Source organism: Pleurodeles waltl, chromosome 4_2 (assembly GCF_031143425.1).
Source record: "Pleurodeles waltl isolate 20211129_DDA chromosome 4_2, aPleWal1.hap1.20221129, whole genome shotgun sequence".
Classification (NCBI taxonomy): Eukaryota; Metazoa; Chordata; class Amphibia; order Caudata; family Salamandridae; genus Pleurodeles; species Pleurodeles waltl.
The window spans coordinates 555243914-555270048 of record NC_090443.1 but is presented as its reverse complement, the minus strand read 5'-3'; the positions used below and the strand labels follow the sequence as shown (position 1 = coordinate 555270048).

Sequence of the window (26135 nt, the reverse complement as noted above, 5' to 3'; positions counted from 1 at the left end):
CCTAGCTATCAACAGCCACACCATTTATTTGTTTAAATCTTCTTATTGAACATTTCAGTTTATGCAATTCCAGATTACATATATGTAAATTAACATATTTATTATAGTGTCCAGTACCATTCATAGTGACAATGAATGTAGTTGTACAGTAAAAAGAGGCAAATGCTTATCATATTACAGTTTCTGTTGGGTATATAACACATAAGGTACAGCATGAATTGATGCATTAGCATCGTGTATTGTATCTGGAAAATATCAGTTATCTATTATCCTAGAAACAGTGTCAAACAAGATTACAAAGGAACAGGGGATTTAAACCACCCATGCAAGAGATATATATATCGAGTTGTGACATTTGCCCAAGGAATTAGTCAAAGAGCCCGTGTGAAGTGGTTAGTGCAGGGCATGAGGACTGTACCACTAATCACTCATTGCTAGGGGGCCTGTGTCTGCCGTGTCAAATGGTGCACCGTTTGGGGAGTCCATTGTTTGCTGCCTAAAAGTCCAGAAGGCCATTAGGAGGCCATCCCAGTGTGTGGCGAGAAGGTACTTGCGAAGTTCCATTGTGTCCTCTCTACTTAAGGCTATGTATTCCGCCTGGACCACACTATAAGGGATTGCTCCCGGGCAAAAAGGAGGGGAGGGGTGGGGGACTTTCATTTATGGGTAAGCAACCGTTTGTCTAGCAGGAGGGCTAGATCAATGACCCAGGATATGGCTCTATGTTTCTTTTTTTTGATAAACAATTTTTATTATTTTCAAAAGAAAAAGGGGAATGGGAGAAAAGTACAAAGCAAAAGACACATGTATCTTATGAAGTTCCGTTATCATCTCAACGTCCATAGTCACAATCGACAACAATATTGGTTGTGAGGCTGGCAGTAGTTCTAGTAACAGTTTATGTCTCATTACAACAGTATTAGCTGTGTGGTCTTCCTGGATTGTGTCAATAGCTCTAGCCATCGTCCCCATATCTTCTAAAAACAATTCTGGGCACCCCCTAGATTCAAATACCAATTTCGCCTGGTTTGCACACCAGTCCACCCCTTTTTTCCACTTCCGGAGTGATGGGCCTTCGGGGGAGTTCCAGGTAGCGGCAATATCTCTTTTGGCGACCAACAGCGCAGTGGCCGTTAGGGCGCGCTTTGCGCGTGTTCCTCCCATTTCTTCCATCACTCCCATTAGGATTAATTTTGCAGATTTTTGTAATTCTTGTCCCAGGGCCTTTTCCAGTTCCCGGATCACCCCATCCCAATATTTCTGTATTATTTGGCAGATCCATACCATATGGAAGAAATCTGCTGGGTCACTTGGGCATCTTGGACATTTGGCAGAGGGGTGGGTGCCCAGTCTGTATAGTCTGGACGGCATCAGATACGCTCCGTACAGATAGTAGAATTGTACTACGCGGAGCCTAGCCGACACCGCCAGTAACTTGGGTGTCATCATGCGTTTAGCCATCTCCCTCTCCATAACGGAGTTTGGAGGTTGACAGCGGCATTCCGGTGGGTGTGCTGCAGTGCGGCGCACCATGCCAAGAATACCACCTTAGTTACTTCTTCCATATCACAGGGAAGTGGTGATCCGTATAGTATGTCAAGGATATGTGGGAAACCCAGGATTGCCAGTTCCGTCCGATAGGCCGGGTCATCCCATCCAATCATGGATCACAATTAGTTGGGTGGCCAATGTAATATAAATAGGGGTCTGAGGCCCCCAGGTCCCCATCATATACCCCTTTTCGGCTGTGTTGTATCGCTACTCGGTGCCAGGCGCCCGCCAGAGAAATCGCCATGTGATACCTTTGAGGTTTTTGAACCATGAGCGAGGAATGGGGAGGGGGACATTCTGAAATATATATAAGAGCCTCGGTAGGATCATAATTTTATATAATGCCACTCTGCCCAGCACATTTAGTGGTAGGGTTTGCCATCTCTGCAGATCTGTTTTGACTCGTATTAGTAAAGGAGATAGGTTTTTGGCCCATGTCATTTCAGGAAGAAGGGATACCCAGATGCCCAAATACTTAAAGCTAAGTCTGCGTAGGGGTATGGTATCTTGCCAGTCACAGCAGTCACGCAAGCTCGCTAGTGGGATCAGAATTGATTTGGTGGAGTTCCTCTTGAGTCCTGATATTTGTTCATATTGCCGTAAGAGGTAGAGACTTCTTGGACCAGTTATACTAGGTTCCTCTATATATAGCAGGACGTCATCCGCATATAGTGCTATCCTGTCTTCTCGGGAGGGACCCCATTTCCATCCTCAGTATATTGGGTTTGTCCTGGTCGTCTGAGCCAGAGGCTCAATGGCCAGGGTGAATAGAAGGGGGCATAGTGGGCATCCCTGCCGTGTGCCTCTGCGAGCCTCAAATGCGGAGGACAAGGTCCCATTGACCTGCACACGACCCATAGGGTTAGTGTATAACGCTTGGATAAGGCAACAGAATTGTATTCCCAAACCTGCGCGCCGGAGCACCAGGAGAAGAAAACCCCAATCAACTGAATCAAAGGCTTTTTCGAAGTCGATAAGCAAAAGGGCTAGGTTTCGGGGCAGTCTGCGTCCCTTTTGAGACGAGAGGCGAGGATGGAGGCGAAGATTTTAATTTCAGTATTAATCAGTGATATTGGTCTGGAGTCCGCGCAGTGTTGTGGGGGGGTGTGGGTTTTAGGAAGCACTACAATCGTGGCAGTGTCTAGTTCTTGGGGGAAGGATCCATCTTTTTCTACCTCTGCGAAAAGGGGCATCAGGTGTGGGGTCAGGTCTTCCCTATATGTGTTGTAATATTCCGAGGGGAACCCATCGGGACCCGGAGTCTTGCCTGTACTCAGTGCTGAGATCGCCATCCCAATTTCCTCTGCCTTAATGGGTTCTTCTAAGATCTGTGTTTCTACCATGGGTAACTGGGGGAGGGGAACCTTATCTAATAGTTGACGAGCCTGATGTAGATCTATTCGTGCCGACGCTTGGTATAGAGTGCGGTAGTAATTGGCAAAGGCATTCGCAGTTTCGGAGTGCCCTGTAACAAGGTTCTCTTTTGTGTCATAAATTTCGTGGACAATCCTGGAGGCCTGATGGTGGGAGACCAGCAGAGCCCTGTCGTAGAGAGCCACCCACTAATCTCCGCTGCTAATGTGTGTCTGTACGCAGAGAGTGGACCGGCTACATCTAAGGTCGGATCTGGGGTTGCATTAAAGTCGCCACCCAGTATAGTGCGTCCAGGGGGTAGATCTGAAAGTAGTTTGGTGAGTGCCTGGAGGGTTTTATTGGTCAAGGAGGGGGGGCGTAGACACTGATTATATTGATTGTGACCCCTTCGATCTTGCCGGTAATGGCTATATAACGCCCCTGTTTATCTCTCCATGTCTGGATGTGTGTCATGGGGAATGTACGGTGTAATAATATGGCTACTCCAGTGATCCGCGAGTAAACCCCGCATGATATACCCTTTCGAATCCCCGGCGGGCTAGGAGATGTGTTTCCTGTAACATGAGGACTTCTGGTCGGTATCTGTGTATGGAGGTGAACACTGCAGTACGTTTGATCTTGTCAAGAAGACCATTGACATTCCATGAGATAATCTGCACCTGATTCATGGGGGATGGGTGGTTTTGAATAGAATTTCACAATGGATGGCCCAGCTTTGAACCATTGAGTCATGAGATTCTGGGGAGCATGCCTCTTGACCTCTCTGTTGCAGAACCTTCGCCCCTGTTGTGTCAACCGTATCTCTAAGTCTCTTACTTTGTGTATTAACTGGCAAATATAAACAGTGCATTAGCATAAAGATCCTAACGTTGGCCTTTAAAACTAGGCCTGAACTCCCTTGCCCCCCAACTCCCTCCCCTCCCCATACTTCCCCCCAGAAGCATCTGTCGCCCATATATATAATACCTCACTTCTAGAAGGTTTTTCAACTAGTAGAGCTGTGGTAGTGGTGGTGGACCCCTCCATATTGTCAGATCATAGATAGATATACAGTGGTTGGTAGGATATTACATTAAGCATTGCGTTCTTCTTTTCGGTGGTTTATTTCTTTCCCGGAACAGTTTTCCATATGTGGGATCACAGAACCGGGCTGCGGGAAAAGTCTGTGTCATCCAATGTCTCTAGTTGGGAATGGGCCGCATCTTGTGGGTTCTGGTTTTCCGGAGTGTTTCCAGAGTTCTCCAGTGATTGTGGGTTTCGCGGTTCCGACCAGCGGGTCTCCGGAGGGGATTCTGAACGGGATCTACGTCTCTCTCTTCGCCGCCGGGAGCGGGTGCGTTGGCATCGGTCGGACTGTTGCCCCTCTTGGTGAGTTAGCATTGTCTTGGGTTGTGGTTGCGGTCTTGGTTTGTGCGTGCCCAGCGGGATCTCTTCCGTTAGCCAGGTCCATGCCGCGGCCGGCTGTTCGAAGAAGTAAGTCTTATTACCGTAGATCACTCGGAGTCTCGCTGGGAATAAGAGACGGTATTGGATGTCCATTGATCTTAGTTTTTGTTTCACCTCGATAAATGAACGGTGCTTTTGCTGTACTTCGTATGTGTAATCTGGGAAGAGGAGGACCTTCGCTCCATTGCAAAGAAGGTCTCCTCTGGAGCGTGCTTCCTGTAGCACCATGTCTCTGTCTTTGAAATTGAAGAGGCGGATTATCACTGGCCGGAGGGGGGGAGCTGGGTGTGGGGGCTTCGCATGGAGTGACCTGCGGGCTCGTTCGATTGTGAACCACGTGTGAGGTGGTCCGCTGGCATCCAGGACTTGAACCAGTCTTCAAGGTATGCAGCCAGGGCTGATTCTGCAGTGGCTTCAGGGAGACCCACCATGTGGAGGTTGTTGCGTCTAGATCTGTTTTTGGCGTCTTCTGCCCTCCTGTGCAACTCCGATGAATACGTGGTCAGTGTTGAAACTTGGACTTTAAGGGCGGTTATCTCATCTTCCGCTACGGAGATTCTGGATTCGGCTTCTGTAATTCTGGCAGTTGCATTGCGAAGGTCTTGTCGGACCAAGGCGACATCCACCCTAACTTCACCTATTTTGGATTCAACAGCCATTTTGGAAGCCTGGATCGCCTGAAGGATTGCCGCCAGGTCACCGGACGTTGTCCGTGGCTCGCCGCCTCCACTCGGGGTCGGGTCCTCTGTCCGGGAGCCTGTTGCACCTGTGGTAAACTGGTCTATGTAAGTTTGTTCCGCCATTTGTTTGGCTGATTTGTCTTTGCCCATGGTGTCTGGATACAGTTTCGGCCTCACAAGGGTTTCAGCGGTTGATCGATCGCGTATTTTGATAGTGTCGTCTCGGCTTAGTTTAGGACCAGGCAGGGGTCCTCTGGAGATCTGATTTAGTTCTGCTGTGTCATTCAATACATTACGGGTCAAACAGATTGAGAGAGTCCTAGTCTTTCAGCTTCTGGTTTATCTTTCTTTTGTTAGTTGGTTCATTTATTCCGGGGTCATCTTTGTCCTTGCAGTGTTGTAACTTGTTTCCCAAGGCGATCCTATGTCAGTTCCATGTCCGGCCGAGGGAGGGGGGGGGGGGTGGTGGGGGGTCGGGAGGAGAAGAGACCAGCCGGAGGAAAAGAGGAAGAAGATTGGTCCCCGCTATCCGCAGTGCAGCATCCTTCGAGGCCAGGTCGTCACTTTGGCGAGAGAAGCAAAAGGGGGAGATCGAGAGGGTGTATATTTCTCTTGCTTTGTGGCTATGTCTCTATGTTTTAATCTCTAGGTGGTCGTTCCAGAACACTCACGGCCTACCTTTGTCCCTCGTTGCCCAGTAACTGGATTCCAGAAGTGGTTTGGCCCTTTCCTCATCTCAGATGACCAGCGGGAGCGTGTCAGTCCTCTCCTGGCCCAGCATTCCGCGTTCCGTGCTAAGGTGTTTAATTGTTTTGGTGCCGAGGATCTCTGCCGATTCGAGCCGCCGCTCTATGTTTCAGTATCCGGGCCCCGAGCCGGAGGAATCTCCCTCTTTCTATTTCCTCGGATTCGTGGGCCCCGAGGGAGGAGAGGCCGCGGTCCAGCGCATCAGGCCAGTCCCTCTTGCTGTATGCCCCAGGCGTACCACTCAGCTGCAGGAAGGCGCTGCGCCCCAAGCGCCTCCCACTCCAGCACCGCACCTCGGTCTCCAGCGGCGGCTCACCTTACGGGTAAACCCCCAGCTCAGCGGGCTCCCGCCCGGTCCAACATCACTCCGGGCCTCCCGCGATGAGGCACCTCTTCAGAGTCCGGCTCCGGGGTTCTCTCTGTCAATGGGCCGTCACCCGGCTTGTGTCACTGCCTCGGCCCGGGCAGGTATCCCTACCCTTCCCTTCTGCCCTTTGGCGGCGGCGGGGGGAATAAGGGGAGACCGGGGGTAGCGCGTACTCGGGCTCCCTCGGGGCCGACCCCAGCCACAGCGTGTCTCCGGCCGCAGAGCACGCCTTCTCTCCACCAAGGGTCCGCAGTCAGGGACACAGGCATTCTCGGCTACCGCTGCTTCCCCGTCCCCAACGGTCTGTGTTTCGGCCTCATCTCCAGGCCGCCATTTTGGACGTCGGCGGCCATGGTCAGAGTTCAGTTATTATCAGGCTGAGAGGTCGGAAAGCTTGCCGCTTACTTCGGGGTGGGGTGGTGGGACCCCGAGGAGGGTCCGACAATGTCGATGGAGTCGGATGGTGATCCCTACAGGAGGCGGATGACAGAGGGGTCCGGAGCACTACGAAAGTGCGATCGCCATCTTGACGCCTTGGCCACGCCCCCTCGGCTCTATGTTTCTTTTTGCAGCGATGTGAACCAAATATGCATGTTTCCCCTATGTGCAGGGAGGTGCGCCCAGTGCAGGTCATTAAATGTATAATAATACCCTGCTAGTATAGTTGGATGGACTGGCAGATCCAGAACATGTGCAAAAAATCTGCATCAGGTAATCTACCACGGGGGAATGCAGCATTCACTCGGTTAAAATAAAGGTTAATCTTATGTGCAGTGAGGTACGCTCTGTGAAGGATGTAATGTTGAACGAGGTGGAAAGCGGGCTTTGCGTGGGACATGAGTAGGGCTTTCTATTATGGCATTCCATTCTTTGTCGGTACAGGGGCGACCTAGGTCCGCTTCCCAGAGCACACACAGAGATATAAGTGGCTTTGCAATGTGGGTGTGCAGGGAGTTTGCCAGCCAAGTGTCCCCTGGGTCTCATGATGTGTAAATATTGGACAATAAGATGCATTTGGCATTCCTGTTGTATGTCTCCCCTGCAGCTTATCAACAGCCACACCAGTAGTGATCAAGAAGGGAGACAAAAAGTTAGTCTTCTCTAAAGGACCCTTCACACTGTGAACAACAGAGACTGTAGTCCCACCCTTCACCCCACCATCTACCATACAGTAGTGCTAAGGGAGACCAATCAGCAGCCCTCTGCAGCCAAAAGACTTACTTGAATTTCTAACCGCACTGAAGTCTTGCTCTATCTCCTTTTCGTGCACTTCAGTGTCTAGGTCTCCTCTGTCCGATCTCACGAATATCAGCAATACACTTTTTGGGAAAGTAGTCTCACCTCCATATTGTGCACATGAACAGGGCAAGGGCTTCCAAAAACGGGATCCCGGACACACTTTGGTTAAATCAGACACCGATGCCCAGTTTTTCTAACTTTGGATGGAACGCAGCAAAACAACTTGCTGCGCTGCGTCAAATGGAGAGAGCAGGAATGTACCATATCTACTAAGATGTAGCACATTTCTGATCTCTCTCATGGTGCTGGTGCACTTGTGGATGCCAAGCGCCAAGGCAGGCAACCATTTGTTACAGGCAGGATTGTTCTTGTTTAGAAAGGGACACCTTCCTGCACAAAAACAGTCCCCAAAGGCATTTTCTCTTTCTACGGGTGCAAAATGGAGCACACATGGAAAGAGGAAATAACGAGGAGAAATAAAGATATTACTTCTCGTTATGCCTGTTGGGAAGGCGTACCATTTTAATGCATTCCCATGTTTCCTACTCTTAGTAATTCTGGGTATGCTCCGAAAAACATGGGGGGATGCATGGGAACACCCACGCTCCATCCGTGGAACGCCTTCTCAACACAGAGTAACACAAGGCAGCGACTTACATTGGCTTGCTTTAGTCCAGATTTACTAAGCCACACAAGGTGGCATCGCATGGCTTAGTAAATCTCACTGAAGCTCTCGCTTTGCCTTGCCCCACTTGCACCCAATGGCAACACAAGGCCTTTGTGACTCTGGGCCACACTGTACATGTATCACTCAGACTCGATACCTTACACTGGAATGTTAAGGTAGGGATCTGGGTTAGCTCAAAATAGCAGAACTTTACAAGTGGTAACAGTAGGCCACTATTCCTGTGACACGATAAAAAGCTCTGGTTACGAATAAAAAAACATTAAAATGAGCTGCCACCACTGCTCCGCAGGCTAGAACCTGTGACAGTGATGGTAGTCCACTACCACTAAAAAGAGCACCCTTGGTGTACCCCTGAGTATCAAGGACAGGTCCAGGACTGCACTCAAGTCGAGAGACAGGACTGGGCCTTTGCGCACATTCTAAATTAGCATGAAATTAGGGCCAAAAAATCAGGATACCAGATATTCATAGTTGGGCACTCGTGGCAGGGGGCACAACTGTACGCTATGCAGGAGGCATTCCCATCCCAACAGACCATATTTTAGATATTGTGTTAACCATGTGACATTTACAGTAATCATAAGGTTTTAAAGCATCTCCAACATTAGGTCACCAAAGCCTGGGTTAGTGCTGGTGCTTTAGTTAGAGTCCTGTAAGTGTACGAGTAAACACACAACAGACATATGTGAACTAACCCTGTATATAGATGTCCACTTTTGTTGGGCATTGTCTGAATTTGGATATATACCCCTAGACTTGTCTTCAGGATCAGATAGTTGCCTATCAGTCAATGGGCTGTTTGGACTGGTGGAAATATTGTATATTATGGAAGGCAGCCACCTGTCTGTGAAGGTTTCTATGCATTTTACATGTGATAAACTACACCTCATGACCTCTGCCTCTTCTGCTTGCTCCGTAAGGATCTCTCTCTAAAATATGCTAATCCCAACTAACTCCTTCTGTGCACCTGAACATTGTCATTTTGTTGATGGCATCTCAAGAGCTCGGCATGGACTGAATCCGGAATCTAATGCAAAACAGCATTAATACAAATGGCTGCTATACTGGCGAACATAAAACCCAGAGAAATCTGACACCTGCTGGGCAAACGATTTATCACTACTTAAATAATTCACTGACCAAATAACACTGATCCACAATGCGAACTAGCATTACACCTGCTATGCCAGTGACTTTCCTGTGCGTGTTAGAATTGTTACCCTTACATGGGTCACATATAGTACAGTGGCCACATTTGACATGCCATCTTGGTGCTGTTGGGGGTCTTGGCATGCAGGCTGTTGGCTGCTGGTTCTCCAGTTTCCAATAAAGTGTGATCATCATAAGCAAGCATTTTTGTGTAAATTCAGAAGGCCTTCTGTTTTTGTTACTTTGTTAGTGTGACATGTGTGTCTGTGTGTAAGTCGTTGTATTTTCATCCCATGGTGTTTATCAGTGTCACAACACCTAGCCAAGTTTTTGCTCATTCAACCTTGCTCGCAATCCTTACCTCCCAAGGCCAAAGGGCCAGTTTTAGCACTGGTGGCCCCCAGCACAGCAATTATTTTTTGGCGCCCTCCCCATGACCACCTTCTCTCTGGATTTGCTCACTACAACCCTTCAACAGTGCCCCTCATCTCTCTGTAATCCCTCTCTCACATGCAATCTATTTCTTTTATAGAGCTACTCATACCAGTGTAGGGTGTCAGAGCATTTTACATCACTCACACATCATACAGAGGCAATGAATCATTTGCGGGTAGTTCACTCTACTATAGGTAATGTAACGTAAGACATTCAGGATTACAAAGGGTAGGAATCACATATCATTTATACTAGTAGACAGAATATTTTAAGTTTGTTTGGCCCGGAGAAGCACAAACTCAGGATTTAAAATGTACTACAGAGGTTGGGGTTGGCTTTATAAATAAGAATGTATTTCTACCCAAACACACTCTTTTTTTAGCAATATCATGATACTGAAAGGCTGGGGGAAACAATAACATCCTAACCTATACCATGCAGTTTGCATAGGGCACTGTGCTATATGAGAATTGTAACTTATGAAATGCAAGTAACAAAAAGATCTCTGTGACAAAAGCAGTAACCCCTGAGCTTTCCACATAAAAATACTGTTATGTGATGTGCATCATACACGTTATTTGCAGCAGGCATATTAAGGGGGTCATTCTGACCCCGGCGGTCAGAGACCGCCGGGGCCAGGGTCGGCGGGAGCACCGCCGACAGACCGGCGGTGCCCCGCAGGGCATTCTGACCGCGGCGGTTCGGCCGCGGTCAGATGCGGGAAACCGTCAGTCTCCCGCCGGTTTCCCGCTGCCCTGCAGAATCCTCCATGGCGGCAGAGCGCGCTCCGCCGCCATGGGGATTCTGACACCCCCTACCGCCATCCTGTTCCTGGCGGGTCTCCCGCCAGGAACAGGATGGCGGTAGGGGGTGCCGCGGGGCCCCTGGGGGCCCTTGCAGTGCCCATGCCAATGGCATGGGCACTGCAGGGGCCCCCGTAAGAGGGCCCCACAAAGTATTTCAGTGTCTGCTGTGCAGACACTGAAATACGCGACGGGTGCCACTGCACCCGTCGCACCTTCCCACTACGCCGGCTCAATTCTGAGCCGGTGTCCTCGTGGGAAGGTTGATTTGCCCTGGGCTGGCGGGCGGCCTTTTGGCGGCCGCCCGCCAGCCCAGGGCAAATCCCAAAATACCCTCAGCGGTCTTTCGACCGCGGAGCGGTATTTTGGTGGGGGAACTTTGGCGGGCGGCCTCCGCCGCCCGCCGAAGTTAGAATCACCCCCTAAGTGTCTTAGCTGCTTTAAGACGAGCCAAACTGCTATTAGACGAAACTCCATCTCTCTCCAACAGGAACATGAATCACTAGGGTTATTGAAAACTGCTGGACACACAAGGACCTTTACACCAGGGGCTTTTTCACCACATAAGTTATTCCTAAACACGGCACCCTCAAGGTCAGCGCTAGGTGCGGCTGCACCATTCGTACTTCTCTAAAGTCAGCCCTGCAAGGCCTCACAGGCACATTATTAGAACTGGTGATAATATATCTCTTAACACTTGTGAAACGCTCAGCTGTTTTTTTGGTAGGTGTGCGCTGTACACATACCACATACACTTCTCTAATCACTGTAACCTCTGAACACCTTACCAGTTGGCTTGCCTCGGGAATCAATCCTGGAAACTTTCCAATTATGTAGTTATACTATTGCCCTTGCCAACACTACACCAATGCTCACAGATCACATTTACACCAGCCTCTCCTTCAATGACAGATTTCTGATTTTCTGTCTGCCGTGCAACAAGGCAAGACAATCCTTTATGTGCAACTCATCCGAGAAAGAAACGATCTGACTTCTAGCCGTAACAGACCCCCTTATCTCCAGTTGTTTTCTTCCCAGATGCAGTCACATGTTCTGCAAATCCTCCCCTTATGTGTTCTGTCTATTTTAAAAAGTCAATTCTGCTACACAAAAAGTTTACACAGTATGAGCTCCTACCTCACTATACCACTAGACTGGATGGATAATTACCAAACAAAAGGTGCAGTTAAAACTAGCTATGCTGGAGTATCCATTCCTTCTTTCTCAGGTAGTTCCTTGCTACATTCCACCTGCTTCACACAATATGTAAAACCTCCACATACTGGCCCTACAGACTCAGCCTGCTGAACCTTTCTCCCATATGCGATGCAGCATCATTTGCACGACATTTGGAGCATGTCTTTGAACCTCATGCACCTCAAACTTTTCCCACATAGCTGATACTTCATCCTTATCATTCCAATTTGCACACCTCTGAAAAAGGCGTAGAGCAACCAATGAAAATCAGAGCGTTTTGCACCCTCATCAGAGGTATAAATGCAGCACACATGATTCAATACAACACAGTGAAATACTATACAATGCTAGCATGCCCTTAAACTCCTCATTTTGCACTCAATATGATCCTCTCCATATGCTGGTACTCCCTTTCAACCTGCTTTCCGACACATATGTTTGGCGCTATCCCTTTCTTCAGGGGATGGAGACATGCAAGTCTACGCTTGTGAGTAACTTTACACTCGAATTTGTGAATAGCCAAAAGAAGTAAAGTTACTCAAAAGTGTAAGAGTAAAGTACATGTGCATATTACTCACAAGTGTAAGTTATTTTTGTGAATTTTCTCCAAAGTGTCTGAAAGCTATCACCACCAAACGTGCTATTCGAAGCATGTGTTGGCCACAGATACATATGCTTAGTGAGCTCCTGCCATCTAGTGTTAGGCTCAGACATTTGCAACTTGTTTTTCTTCGAAAACATCTTTTGAGTCGAGGTACCTGCTGTTGTCTGCCTTGCACATGGTCATCGGCTCCTTTGTTAGATTGTTTTTCTCTGCCATTGGGTACGGACGTCTATCTCGGAGCTCTGGGATCGAAGCTTCAACGTGGTCTACAGCAACCTTTTTTCAGTGACAATGCATCACCCTTCAACGGATATTACTGAAAAACAGCTAACTACTGGTTTTCAACAGTCCTCTTTCCACCTGCCCAGGCTCGGCCCATGGTTTTCGACTCCCGCTTCCAGTTTTCCACCGCCATCTACTGTTTTCACTCACCGTACGCAAAGTAATGGAAAAGACTCCCTTCAGCGTTTGCCCTAGTGCCACACAAAATATTCCAGGCAAGATCACTATCCAGTGTGCAACCTCAGCCTGTATCCAGAACACAACAAAACCTTGTGTGAATCGTGCTTGGCCTTCCGTTCAAAGAAAACACTTCGTCAGTGAAGAGAGTGGGACTGTGTCCACAGCACAATACAAGCCCTCCGAGCCGAAGATGCTCCCAATATCTTTGGGGTCCAGCTGCAAGACCTGCATGCTGAGGACGACGTGGAAGAGGTGGCAGAAGCTCAAGGCGTGCCAACAGATGTCCCCATCTTTCTCGTCAGCAGTAGGGAAGGGTCTGATTCATGCTACGACTCAGACACCTCGACAGGGCACATGAGTAATCTGGCGAAATCCTCTCAAGCTCACACAATGACACATGCACAGGCTCACCGCCCTCGGGCTGTGGAGGTATACAGCATAAGGTAAATGAGCAGGCAGTCATCCCTCTGCCAAAAGTACAAAGGCACTGACCTTTACCAAGTCAAAGCCAGCATCAAACACACAAACATCAACACTGGAAAAATCTTTGAAGTCGAAGGCCAGGGGCTTCTTTGGAACCGAAAACACCCTCAGCTCCTAAACATCTCTCCATCCCAAGCCAACGTCGATGCAGTAAATATCTTCGGCATCCAGAGTCTTGGCTCCGAAATCACCAAAGACTGCCACAGAACCAAAGGACTGCACAATTCAGCCTGTCCTGGCAAAATTACAGGAAAAGCTAAATGCCACACAAAGATCCTCAAAATAAATCCAGACCCAGGAAGGATGATCACCAAACCACCTCTCCCACCTACAGAGACACTACCAATGCGGAAAAAGACTTTTGAGGAGGAAATTATGGGGCCTCAACCACAAAAGCCCCCACGTAAAAAAATAAGGATAGATAAGCCAGCCCTATCTGGTTTAATTCACAACCCCCACCTCCTCTTCCTCCTACTCCACCTCTGCCTGTACCCTCTCCTCCTCTGTCTATCATTCCTATGCTGCCAATATCAGCTACACCTCCAGCCCTTCCACTTTCACCTCAACTGTCCCCTCATAGCCACCCACAAGGGTCACCCACTATATCTTTGGTAGGCGAGCATGGTGGGGGAACATACTGACCCCTACGACACACATTTTCCCGACCTGACAGGGCAACCCCAATGATATAGATCAATCATGGGAGGACTATGACGTAGCCCCACAGTGGGACCCAGGCCCAGATCTGTACCCTTCCAAACCGTCCCCACCTGACGACACCACTGCCTACCATGAAGTGCTGCGCAGTATCATAAAGTAGACGTGCACTCTCTGGACGATGAGGGTGATTTCCTCTTTGTAACGTTGTCCAAAACACAACGCACAGTCCAGTTTTTGCCAATGCTCAAAGGCACGCTTAAACTCACCATCAAGATTTTAAAACAACCCATAAAATCTAGGGTACTAACACCATGGGTTGAAAAAAAATACCTTCACCAAATGATCCTGCTTACATTACAGGGCATGTTCCTCCTGATTCCCTAGTGGTGCATACCGCCAGAAAACGGGCCAACTCTCAAGGTACTGGAGATGCTCCTCCTACTTACAAGGAAAGCAAAAAGTATGAGTCTGCGAGTAAGTGTGTAGACGCGCCGGCAGCCAACCGTCTTAGGATCACCAATTCAGTAGGCCTACTCTCCAGGTAGAACAGGGCACAGTGTGATGAGATGGGGAAAGAAGTTCAGAATTAGTGGATGAGGGGAGAGTCACATCCAATGCAACAATTCATTGTGCCTTAGATGAAGTAGATACTAGCGCACAAGAAATCAACACCAGCATTATCATTAGGCCAAGCTTTCCTAAGATTATCACGCTTTAAGCCTGATGACAAGCAGTACTTACTCAATTTACCTTTTGATGAGGAACACCTATTTGGCGGACAGGTAGACAAAATGCTGGAAAAAATAAAAAAGGACACTGTCATGGCTAAAGCCATTGGTGCCCATCAAACATTAGCAACAAAAGGATGATGGAGGGATTGCTAAAACTTTTCAAACACTCACACTGAGTCACAGATCTAGGCTTAATCTATTGTTCTTTTGCTCAACATGCCACCCTAGTTTGGACCCATCCATAATCAAATCAGTCTTGACCTTGTTCCCCATAGGGACAGTCTAGCCCGAACTTCCAGGCTAGGGCCTTCCTGGACCAGGAACATTCATCCTGGGACTGGTTTCAGAGTATCACCCTTCATCAGCCAGGCTAGCTTGAATCCAGTGGCACATTGAGCATGGGACCCATATCTGGGCATACCCTTCTCACTCAGGGAAACTTTAGCAACACAAAAGGCCCCATTCTCCCCCATACTGCCACCATGTGTGCGCCGTATTTGAAATAGGGGGCACCATGGCGCAGGGTAGGGGGCAATAGCATCAGAATTTCTGACGCTATTGATGTACTGTTCAGGGTTAGTGCCAAAATGTTGGCGCTTATTCTGAACAGTACATAGGGGCCCATTGTAAATGGTGGTGTGCCCCCTTTTAACACCTGCTCTAAGCAGGTGTTAAAAGAGCCGAAAAAAATAATGCAAAGAAATGTCTTAGATTTCTTTGCGCCATTTCCCCCCCCCCCACCCCAACAGGTGAATGCCCCCTTTGCATACAATATGCCTGGGGCAGGCATATTGTAGTGCAAGGGCTTACAAAAAAACATAGAAATTCACTTAAAAAAACCAAAGGTTATAGGGACATTAAAGGTAGGCTCACATTTTAAATGTACAAAACCATAGAAATTCACATGTTTAAGTTAGAGTTGTCTCAAGAAACTATAACTCGTGCCCTAAGGTATCTATAACTCGTGCCCCCGCCATGCACAGTTTTTTCACCAAACATTTTACTGCAAATATTACATTGTTATTATCAAGATGTCATGAGTGCCGTAATTTGGTGGGGTAATTAGCAATGCATTTGAAGTGAAGTTGATTAATCGTCACAATTTTTTTTTTTTTTTAATTTGATGCTCACTCCATCTGCTGCCTGGAAAGTTTCGGGGTGATCCATCAAGCGAGGGCAGAGAAAAAGGGGGAAGAGTCTCAAAATGCGTTTTGCCTATGTTAAGTTCCATAAGGATTTTGAACATGACTACAGCTCGAACCACTGAATGGATTTACACCAAATTTGGCAGAAAGCTAGCTTCTGGTCCAGAAAACGCCCTTTTTGTGATTTGATGTAAATCAGTTAAGTAGTTTTATAGTTATTAAATGAAAACCAAATTTGTAAATATATATAGGGACTCTCAATTAGTGCTCCATAATGAATACATGGGGGTAGTTACTTCACAATATGGACTATACAAGGGACAAATGTGGAAAGAAACAGTACTGAACTACACCAGTTGAAAAAAGAAAATACTTTTTGGGATTGCAGGATTAAGTAAAGAATTCAGTTCTGCGCCCCATCATGAAAATTCACTAACAGCCTGACACTCTGTAGGCAACTCAGTTCACAGTATTCGCTAAACATATGCGCCATGAAACAGCATTGAAGCGCACAATCTAAACCAAATGCCTTTAGGGATTTAGGATGAAATTAATTAGGGTCTGTAAGACTTATTTTTAGGCGGTATGGAAGGGAACTGGGCTGGACTCGGCTATATGATAAACTGGTAATGGCAGACCGCAGACTGTCTGATCAGACATGTCAGTGTATGGCCCATTTTTAGGCTGTTTTTATGGTTGTTTTGTGGTCTGGTGGTCTTATTTTTTTACCGTTGATTTACCTGACATTTACCACAAACATTGCCTGCAGCAAACACAAATCCATGATGTCGCCCATAATTATTATTTTTATATTAATTGTTTACCGTTTTTTATGGCGCAAACGTGGCCCAAGGCTAAAGGGGCCCATGAGCTCAAGATTACATTACACATGGTCAGAGTGTCATTTTTTTAAAATTATACAGCAGGCTTTTAAAAGTTCCAAACTTACCTTTTCCCCTTTAAAGGGGACCTTTTTTTGTTCCCTTGCCCAGTTTTTGCATCGAAAGAAAGGGGGAAAAAAACATACGCACCTTTTTTCAGAAATACAAAGAGTGCATTGATCTGAAATCCAAGCATTTTCGTATTTCTGGGGAAAAGGGTGTGGCCAGAAATGCTGTCAAATATATTGGGGGGGACAGGTCATGCCTTTTTTTGATTGCTCCCCTCCACATGATCTTCCAGGTCATTCCTGCTGTCTAGTGGAAGAAACAGTAATTTCATCCCACTGCAATCACCTAGCACTTTGTAGAACAGGAGAGGGTACCACTGGAAAGCTGAGAAAGCCCCATCCCTCACACACACACACTTTCTGTCTTACTTTCCCGAAGGGTTCATTTAATGTGATTTGTGCATGCCCAAGCGTACCGTGCGCAACATAACAAAGCAGATTTGCACAGCGCTAGCTCTTGACCAGGCCAAGTACTGTAATTTTGTGTGGTAGACCATCTGGTTTATTGTTTTGTAGAATTATAGGTATAGATCTTGACCGGACTAAGGAGCTGATTATGACCTTGGCGGAGGGGATTACGCCGCAATAAATGTGGCGGATATCCCATCTGCTGTGTTACAAGTGCCATAGGTTGTAATGGAACTTGTAGTACGGCGGGCGGGATATCCGTCACCTTTGGAACATGGTAATCCCCTCTGCCAAGGTCGTAATTAGGCCCAATTGGTCTAATTACGAGTCTGGTTGTCACTAGACCACCAGACGCGGTGGCGGTCCAATCCACCGCAGCTTTGACAGTCTGATTGCCAAATTCAGAGTTTGACGGTCAAACGTCAGAAGACCACCGTCTCCACCAGGATCAGTGATCCTGATGGGATGACGGTGGTTGTGGTTGTAATCAGACATGGTGGCGCTGAAGTCAGCGCCACCATACTAATTACAACCTTGCTCTCTGACAGACTGTTCATGGCGTTCTGACTTCCATGAAAAGGCTGACAGAGAAAAAGTGCAGGCCACAGGGGGGCTCCTGCACTGACCATGCGAATGACATAGGCAGTGTAGGGGTCCACCTGTCCAGCACCCTTGAAATGCACGCTGTTTGCTGTGCAGACCGTGTGCATTTCAAGGGTGCTGGTGCACCCTGCTTGTGGCAGCATTGCCGCCGGCTCAGTTATGAGACAGGAACAATGCTGCCGCACCTTTCCCACTGGTCTGCGGTCAGCCCAGTTGGAAAGTTGTAATGGGACCGGAGGAGAGACCATCAGTTCCCTGGCGGTCTCCATGTCGGGAGTGTGGCGGGAGGAAACACCCTCCCCCAAGTTCTGTAAACCGAAGTGCTAGACCATCTAGTTTACTGTTCGGTAGGATTATTTCAGAGGATGGCTAAAGGTCTTGTATCGATATCAATGTTTATTAGAACCTTGATCTCTTTATATCAGACTGATAAGTGGGCTGTGACTTGGCCGTGGGTCAGCTGACATTTAGTACCACAGTGAACACTGACCATGGCATGACTTTCCAGCAGTGGACAATTATAGACAGTCAGTCAGTGTTTTTTGTTTCCTTATTGAATGTAATTGTGAGCATCTAATTGTACTATACGCAGCTCATTTCTGCCAGTAGTTTCTCCGAAGCGCTGTCACCCTAGCTTCGCGGCCATGTAGCTGTATGCCTGTGTAGATGTAATGACCAAGCAGCACATGTACGATGGAATTTTCCAAACAGCCCGAGTCGCAGAATCGGGCCACTTGTGTCAGGAAAATTCATTTTGGGATGTACAAAGCCCAAATTGTGATTTGGTAACTCGTTACCGAATCGCAATTTGTGTTATGCGATTTGGTATTAGGAAGGGCATATTGAGGGTGCCCCTTCTTCATACCAAATCGGAATGGTATGTGCAAATGTTTTGCAACCGAAATGCATTTTACCGCCTTTGAGAATGGTTGGGAAAATATTTTTTAAGAGCAGGCAGCGGTCCCACAGACCACGGACCATTAAGGAAAACGGACTGCATTTAAAAAAAAATATTGCTTTATTTAAAAGCGATCACAGACCCAGTGATCTGCTTACTCCAGCAGGCCACCATCTCTGTGATGGCTGCGATTCCTAATAAGTCGCAAATTGCTACCTACCTCATTAATATTCATGAGGTAGGTTGATTTGGAACCCACTATGAATCACAGATGAAACTCACAGGTGTTTCATACATTTGAAACAGCGATTCCTTAATTGCGATTCCCAGGAAATTCCAATTAGGAAATCACTAATTCAAACTTTTGTACATGTGGCTACAAATGCTTTTATTTTCATCCTCTAATTGTACATATGGGTCAATACGGATAAAACAATAAAAGGCTGGCAATTTTACAAGAAAGCTTTCGTAGATATGGGTTATACAAATGTGCAAAATATGCGTAAGATATGGTTACAGTTGTAATATATATGCTGCTCAAAAAGCCTTGTTCAGCATATTGTTGGTTAGAGCAGACTCTTTTCTATTCAAAATATAAGCTCTCTTTTCCTCCTACCCTCTTATCTTTCGCTGCACCTTCCATGTTGCTTACTCAGGCCTCCTCTCCCCCCCAAGCCTTCTATATTTTTTCCCCTCTGTGAACACCATGGTCTCTTAAATGTGTTCTCTCTATTTCTTTACCAGTGGGAATGAAGGCTTCCAAGGGGTCCCTTCCTCAGTGATGGAAAATGTTCTGCAAGACCTCAAGAGCTGGGAGAAGGTAAGATCAGCAGGTTTATTGCCTGCAAAACTCACTGGCTGCTGGACACACTGCTTGCTGGGCACTTTAGCAGCCAGACAGACATTGCTTGACCTTGGAGAGGCTTCCCAGTTATATATCCATTAACCCAGAAGCACACACAGCACGGGAGTATTCCAACTCTGTATCAGTGCATTGGTTTTGATGTGAGGTTGACCGTATCACTAAAGATTCAGTGATCCACATTTGGGCTTCCCTTTAACAAATACTTTATATTGAATCAACTGACGTGGACCTGGAGTACTCCTCCAAAAATGTATTAGACTTTCAAATGAAACCACTGGGCTGGAACATGTGTCCTTGGTGACTTGATGTGGCCAGGTAGCTTTATGGTAAGAACATAACAACTCAAATAGATAACAGGATGAGCCAACCACAGGCCATATTGTGGGGAGTGCACCTGCGCTGCAATGCCCTAGGAATATTTTGTTTGGATTTATGCTATTTGTTTTGATCTTAGCCAAATATTCATGCCAATCGCATACCCTGATATATCAATATATGTATATACATATACATTGACTTCTAGACCTAACTTTGCCAGCTCATTGTCCATTGTAGACTTTAAATTATGTAAATGTACCGTCTCATAATATTTGAAGCCTCTAGTCTCTGCAGAGGTCCAAGTTTAAGTGAGATTTGTATCACTGTGTTTACCTTGGACACTACAATGAAAAATAGAAAGGCAATGGGTGGAATGCTTGAAATAGTGTCAGCCACTGGTATTTACTCAGGGCTGCATTCCAATCCACAGTTTCATGCCGAGAATGCCACTCCACATGGACCAGTCCTCAGCGGCGGCTGCCGCAGATATCAAGGGGAGGGGTGGGGGACGATGGGAACGATGGGGACAGGGTGGAGAGAATAAATAAAAAAAACTTACCGTTCATCACCATCGCCATCAGCACCTCGGTTGTCCTCATTTCCTGTTATGGTATCCCAGTATTCGCTAAATATATAGACATAGCATGTAAGCGGCTTCAGGATTGGTCTGAGCGGCAGTGACTGCCGCTCAGACACAACCCTGGGGCCTGTGCACTTCCTCCAGTCTGCCTGTGTACACAGCCGGACTGGAGAAACCTAAGTGCGCGTGTATGTTTGGACAGCCGTCTTGGGCCGTTCAGACACACATGCGCACTTACTGCACACACCTCTCGAGGCCAAGCCCTGCCCCTCCCTGCACCTGCTGGCTCAGCCAGCAGCAGAAAAAATAAAACAATATTCAAATATCGTTTTATTTTTCTGCTGCTGGCTTTTAGCCAGTGGGGCCACACTCCTCCGCCATTGTGGAGGAGCCATCCCTGTCAGTTCTATGCACATCATACTTGACCCTCCTCCTGTAGTAACAGTTGTGTACAGTCCACGCCAAACTGCCTGAATATCATCTTCATCCTTTCCCACACCAGAAATATCTGTTGCTTTCTCTAACGTCTTAATTCTTGATACCTTTCTAAAAGAAACTAAACACATCAACATTGCTAACATCAAACTAAGTTCCAGAATGTCCTTTAACATTATACAAAACAAATTCATACCCCCCCAAAAAACATGGATTGCATTTGGAGGTACCCTCAGCCTCATTCTCGTCATAATCTGACATATCAAAAAACTCTTCCTGTCTGACTTACTTTCAATTAAACAATGACCTGTAGCTATTGCTGACCTCTAACTGTTAACAGTTCTGTTAACTCAAGCCCCTCTTATATAACTATGCTAAAAATTGCTATCATGAACTCTTTAGACTTCAGGGTAAGCATATGCCTTTTCATGCACTATTGTGACATACTCTTCAATCATTTTTAAGCGCCTTCCTCGCTTTCCTGTCCCTGGTGTCCACAACTCCCCACGGAGTTCCTCTCTCCAGAAAGTTCTTGGTAACTTCTATATCTCCTGATGTTTTCCTGACAAGAAGATTGAACAAACCTATAGTTAGGATACATTCCTCTTTCGAATTAAACAAACCCATAGTTAGGATGCATTCCTCCTTCAAAACCTACTAGTAACCCTCTTAACACTACTATTAAAAATTAATCCTTCCCAGCCAGCTCCCTCACATCTGAAAACTAAGATAAAGGGGGTGATTCTAACTTCGGCGGGCGGCGGAGGCCGCCCGCCGAAGTTCCCCCACCAAAATACCGCTCATTGGTTGAAAGACCGCTTAGGGTATTTTGGGATTTGCCCTGGGCTGGCGGGCGGCTGCCAAAAGGCCGCCCGCCAGCCCAGGGCAAATCAACCTTCCCACTAAGATGCCGGCTCAGAATTGAGCCGGCGGAGTGGGAAGGTGCGACGGGTGCAGTTGCACCCGTCGCGTATTTTAGTGTCTGCTAGGCAGACACTGAAATACTTTGTGGGGCCCTCTTACGGGGGCCCCTGCCGTGCCCATGCCATTGGCATGGGCATGGCAGGGGCCCCCAGGGGCCCCGCGGCACCCCCTACCGCCATCCTGTTCCTGGCGGGCGAACCGCCAGGAACAGGATGGCGGTAGGGGGTGTCAGAATCCCCCATGGCGGCGCAGCAAGCTGCGCCGCCATGGGGGATTCTAAGGGCAGCGGTAAACCGGCGGGAGACCGCCGGTTTACCCTTTCTGTCCGCGGCCAAACCGCCGCGGTCAGAATGCCCTGCGGGGCACCGCCGGTCTGTCGGCGGTGCTCCCGCCGACCCTGGCCCCGGCGGTCTGAGACCGCCGGGGTTAGAATGAGGGCCAAAGATATTTACGAGGAGATCAACACCACTTGACACCTGGGCCTCCTCACCAATTAGAGCATCCTCAGTATCATCATGAATGGTGGAAACGCATGATCTTTTATCTTCTCCAAGTCCTTTTAGAAAACATACACCACTGAAGCCCCCAGAGCCAGTATCCATTTGTAATAATCCTGTCTTTGAAAGGTCAGCTTTAACACAAACAAATTCAAAGATCCCCACATTTTCTGTTTCTTCAAGAAATACTTCAACTCAGTTTTCAGTCACCTCAGTCTGCTGAATAGCATGTTTCAATCCACCATTCCATTCTCCTTCCCAAGCAGATACTCCATGCTGAAGGTCACTTTGTGCTCCATACCAAACCGTCACAACTCCTTTGCGGTCAACATTTTTTATATGCTTCCACCCAGCTGGTTTATGTACATTATTATCAAAACATACTGGGGGTCATTACAACCCTGGCGGTCTTTGACCGCCAGGGCTGTTTTGGAGGAAGCACCGCCAACAGGCTGGCGGTGCTTCCAGGGGAATTACGACCGCAGCGGTTTAAATCCCCCAGGGCAGCGCTGCTTGCAGCACTGCCCAGGAGATTACGAGTCCCCCTCCCGCCAGCCTTTTCATGGCGGTTTGAACCGCCATGAAAGGGCTAGTGGAAAGGGGAGTCGTGGGCCCCCTGCCACGGCCCCATGCAGCTGTGAAAAGTGCGACGGGTGCAACTGCAGCCATCGCACAGCCGCAACACCGCCGGCTCCATTTGGAGCCGGCTCCTGTGTTGCGGCCCAGCGGGGATCTCAAAATAGACCCCGCGGGAGTGCGGCTGCATTGGCGGCCGCCCAGCGGTTCACCCTTGGCGGGCGGCCTCTGCCGACCGCCAAGGTTGTAATGATGGCTACTGACCCTTGAAACTCCCCAGGGCAAATAATCCTTCTTTCATTGTCAAACAATTTGTGTTATCTCTTGGTGGCCCAACCTTGCCTCTCAACCTTCTATTATTTGCATCTGATTCCACTACAGAAGTTAGAGTTATTCCAAAAATCACTTGGCCATTCCATGCCTCCAAATTCTCCACCACCTAATGAATTTCTCTTTCAGCTCTTGTCCACAGACACTGGGACTCATATTTATGAAGCCTTTGTGTGGTCCTTTTGTCACACAAGGTGACACAAGGACAATGCAAAGGATTCAGTAATAACACAAAGCCACACAAGGCCTGACTAGTGTTGCCCTGCATGGCTTTGTAAAGAAATGTAACGAAAGGCATCTGCTTGCTCTGCATTATGTTGCATTTCAACTTGACAGGTGTTTCATGGGTGAAGCAGGGGCGCTCCCATGCATCCAATCAGGGGTTTTAGTGCATTCGCAGATTTGCAAAGACTTATAAGCCCATGAATGCCTCAAAAGGCTACGCCTTCCCAAGTGAGGTGTAGCGAGGAGAAATATCTTAAAGAACACCTTCCTGCACAGAAACAATCCTGCCTTTGGTGCTAGGCTGCACACAGGGAGCCAGCTCAAGGAGAGAGCAATAATGCTTTGTGTCTTTGTAAATATTTCAGCTCTTTCCCTTTCACGCAACACAGCGCAGCAACTCTATTTGCCTCCCTGGTTTGTGTTAAAGTTTATTAAAAGTGCCTTACCAGTCATCAAATCAAAATCTTTTCTGTAAAACTGTAGATTTTACCTGCTGTAAAGCCCTTCAGTGCAGTGACCCTAGAAAGACAGCTTGAATTGATGAGACTAGGAAACATATCATACGAGCTAAACATTTTGATCTAACCACACCATGATTCCGCAAGTGACATATTTTTATTTTTATTATACTCATCTTCTTATCTGTTAACTGCAACAGAGCCTCACCATGTCTACCTTGAAACCTAAAAATCCAAAACATCTGCATGGCATCAACACAGACTCCTCCAAATTTAGACTGAATCAGACTGCACCCACACCCCTAACTCCCAACAGTCTTTCTGCCCGCCAGAGGACTAAAACAGCCTCATCCCAATGGGAAGCAAGAGGACATTTTTATTATTTTGGGCATAGTTTTTATATGTGGGCTGGCAGACTGTAGTTAAATCCCAGTTTCCACTCATATGCCATACTGAACAACTGTACACTTCAGGCACGGGGTTCACTGGCAACCCAAAAAACATGGGAAACCGAGACATTTTTGAAAACTAAACATCCAGGGAACTCCAGGGTGGTGTGCTTTGCGTGAATCCCAAGATATAGCTATGCTGAGCCACTCAAGTATGGTAGCATTTCTATCAGCAGATGTGTAGAAATGTTGGGTGGTAGGAATTTTATGGATCTGCCCAGGCTCTTGAACTTTCCCTCATAGAAATGTGAGGAAAATACATGACTTTAATCAAAGTGTGAGGCTTGCATGGCAATATGAGTAAGGAAACCTTGTGTGATCAACAGAAGGCACACTGCCCTGGTCTCCTGAGGTATCTGGTCACCAAAAATGTCTGGGTTTGGTAAGTTTTCCTGGCTTTGGTAAGTTTCCGTGGCTGGCGGCCGAGCCCATGCTCAAATAATCTCTCCATGTTGCATTTTGGAACCTGTTGTGTCGGGGTTGCTAACCTGAGCCACATAAGTGCAGAATTGTCGTGATTGAATTTTGAAAATTTCCCTCTGAATTATATGATATAGTGGGTAACCCCAAATTCAAATGTCTACAGATTCTGACTACTCCTAAATTCAGTATTATGTTGATGTTTAATAAAACGTCGGTTTCCTTTATTCCTATTTATCATTCATTAGATTTTACCATATCGCCACATACGTATGCTTACGTTTTGATAGTAAATGTTGAAAGGACAGGAAAGTGGCTGGAAAATGGAGAATACTTACTACTAAATGGGAGAGGTTAAGAGAGGTGTAAGGGGGGTTTAAGGGAAGGGCTTAGAGAGGACATGCACCGAACCACAAAAAAGAGTCAGCCCATTGGTGTTCACAAACTGCCCTTCTATATTTTCTACAGCAGTATGGACCCAAAACAGTAATAAATGTACTCCAGATCAGACAGTAAGTAAGTTCATACATGGCCAGCCACTGGGACTGCAATGCCTCCCATAGAAATGATGGAGGTATTAACTTAAAGTGAAACCCCATGGGAAATAATGGCAAAATACATTACATTATTTAAACTATTTTTAAAAAATATACGTTGTATTCAATGTTAATAAAGTCTATAAATAAAACATAATTATTACCCTATTTAAAATATTCACCTTTTTAAAATTTTCATTAAAAATAATTAAATTACCTTCAATTAACTTTATCCAACATTTTCAATAATTCAATCATTCTTAATACGTAACAGAAACTTTTTCTTTACTAAACGTCAAATTCTCTTAATTCATTAGACTCAAAGTAATTACTTAAAAAATGTAAATTGTTATTTATGCTGAAACATGTTTATATTGCTCTACATTCAAAATAAATATTTTAACTTAATTGACATTAATATTTAACATGAGAATATTTTTCTATTTTTTTTTAGGCAATAAACTTTGGAACTTTCCCTATACTTTCATATAGGAAGATCTATGCCGTCATTGCAAAGGTCTCAACCATGTGTGCAACATGTCAAATACGGTCTTATAATCACTGGCAACTGAAACGTAACAGTCTGATATGATGTTTTACTGACTTCAACCCCCTGTTACAGCTGGTATAGTCATGCAAGTCTACACTATTGAGTAACTTTACAGTCATAAATGGTGAATAGCCAAAAGTAGTAACCTTACTCAAAAGTGCAAGATTAAATTAACTTGTAGTAATTCTACATGTGTAGATTTATCTTTTTGAAAAAGCCCGAAGGACTTTTACCATCAAAAAAGGATAAAACATCTCTACTTTCCAATTTTTAACAACATACATTCTCTCATGCACAAATATGCAATTAAGGTGCGCACATGACAAAAAATGACAATATGAAAAACATTCATA

At 46.6% G+C, this 26135-nt stretch overlaps 1 protein-coding gene across 2 annotated transcripts in view; it reads left to right on the top strand.

Moving 5' to 3' along the window:
* The window catches only part of AXDND1 (axonemal dynein light chain domain containing 1), a 342044-nt gene that overhangs the window by 167751 nt on the left and 148158 nt on the right, over positions 1–26135 (top strand). For both annotated transcript variants that reach the window (XM_069232100.1, XM_069232101.1), the window contains exon 15: positions 19364–19439. In XM_069232100.1, coding sequence (XP_069088201.1) covers positions 19364–19439 — 76 coding nt within the window. The remainder of the gene's footprint in view (positions 1–19363; positions 19440–26135) is intronic.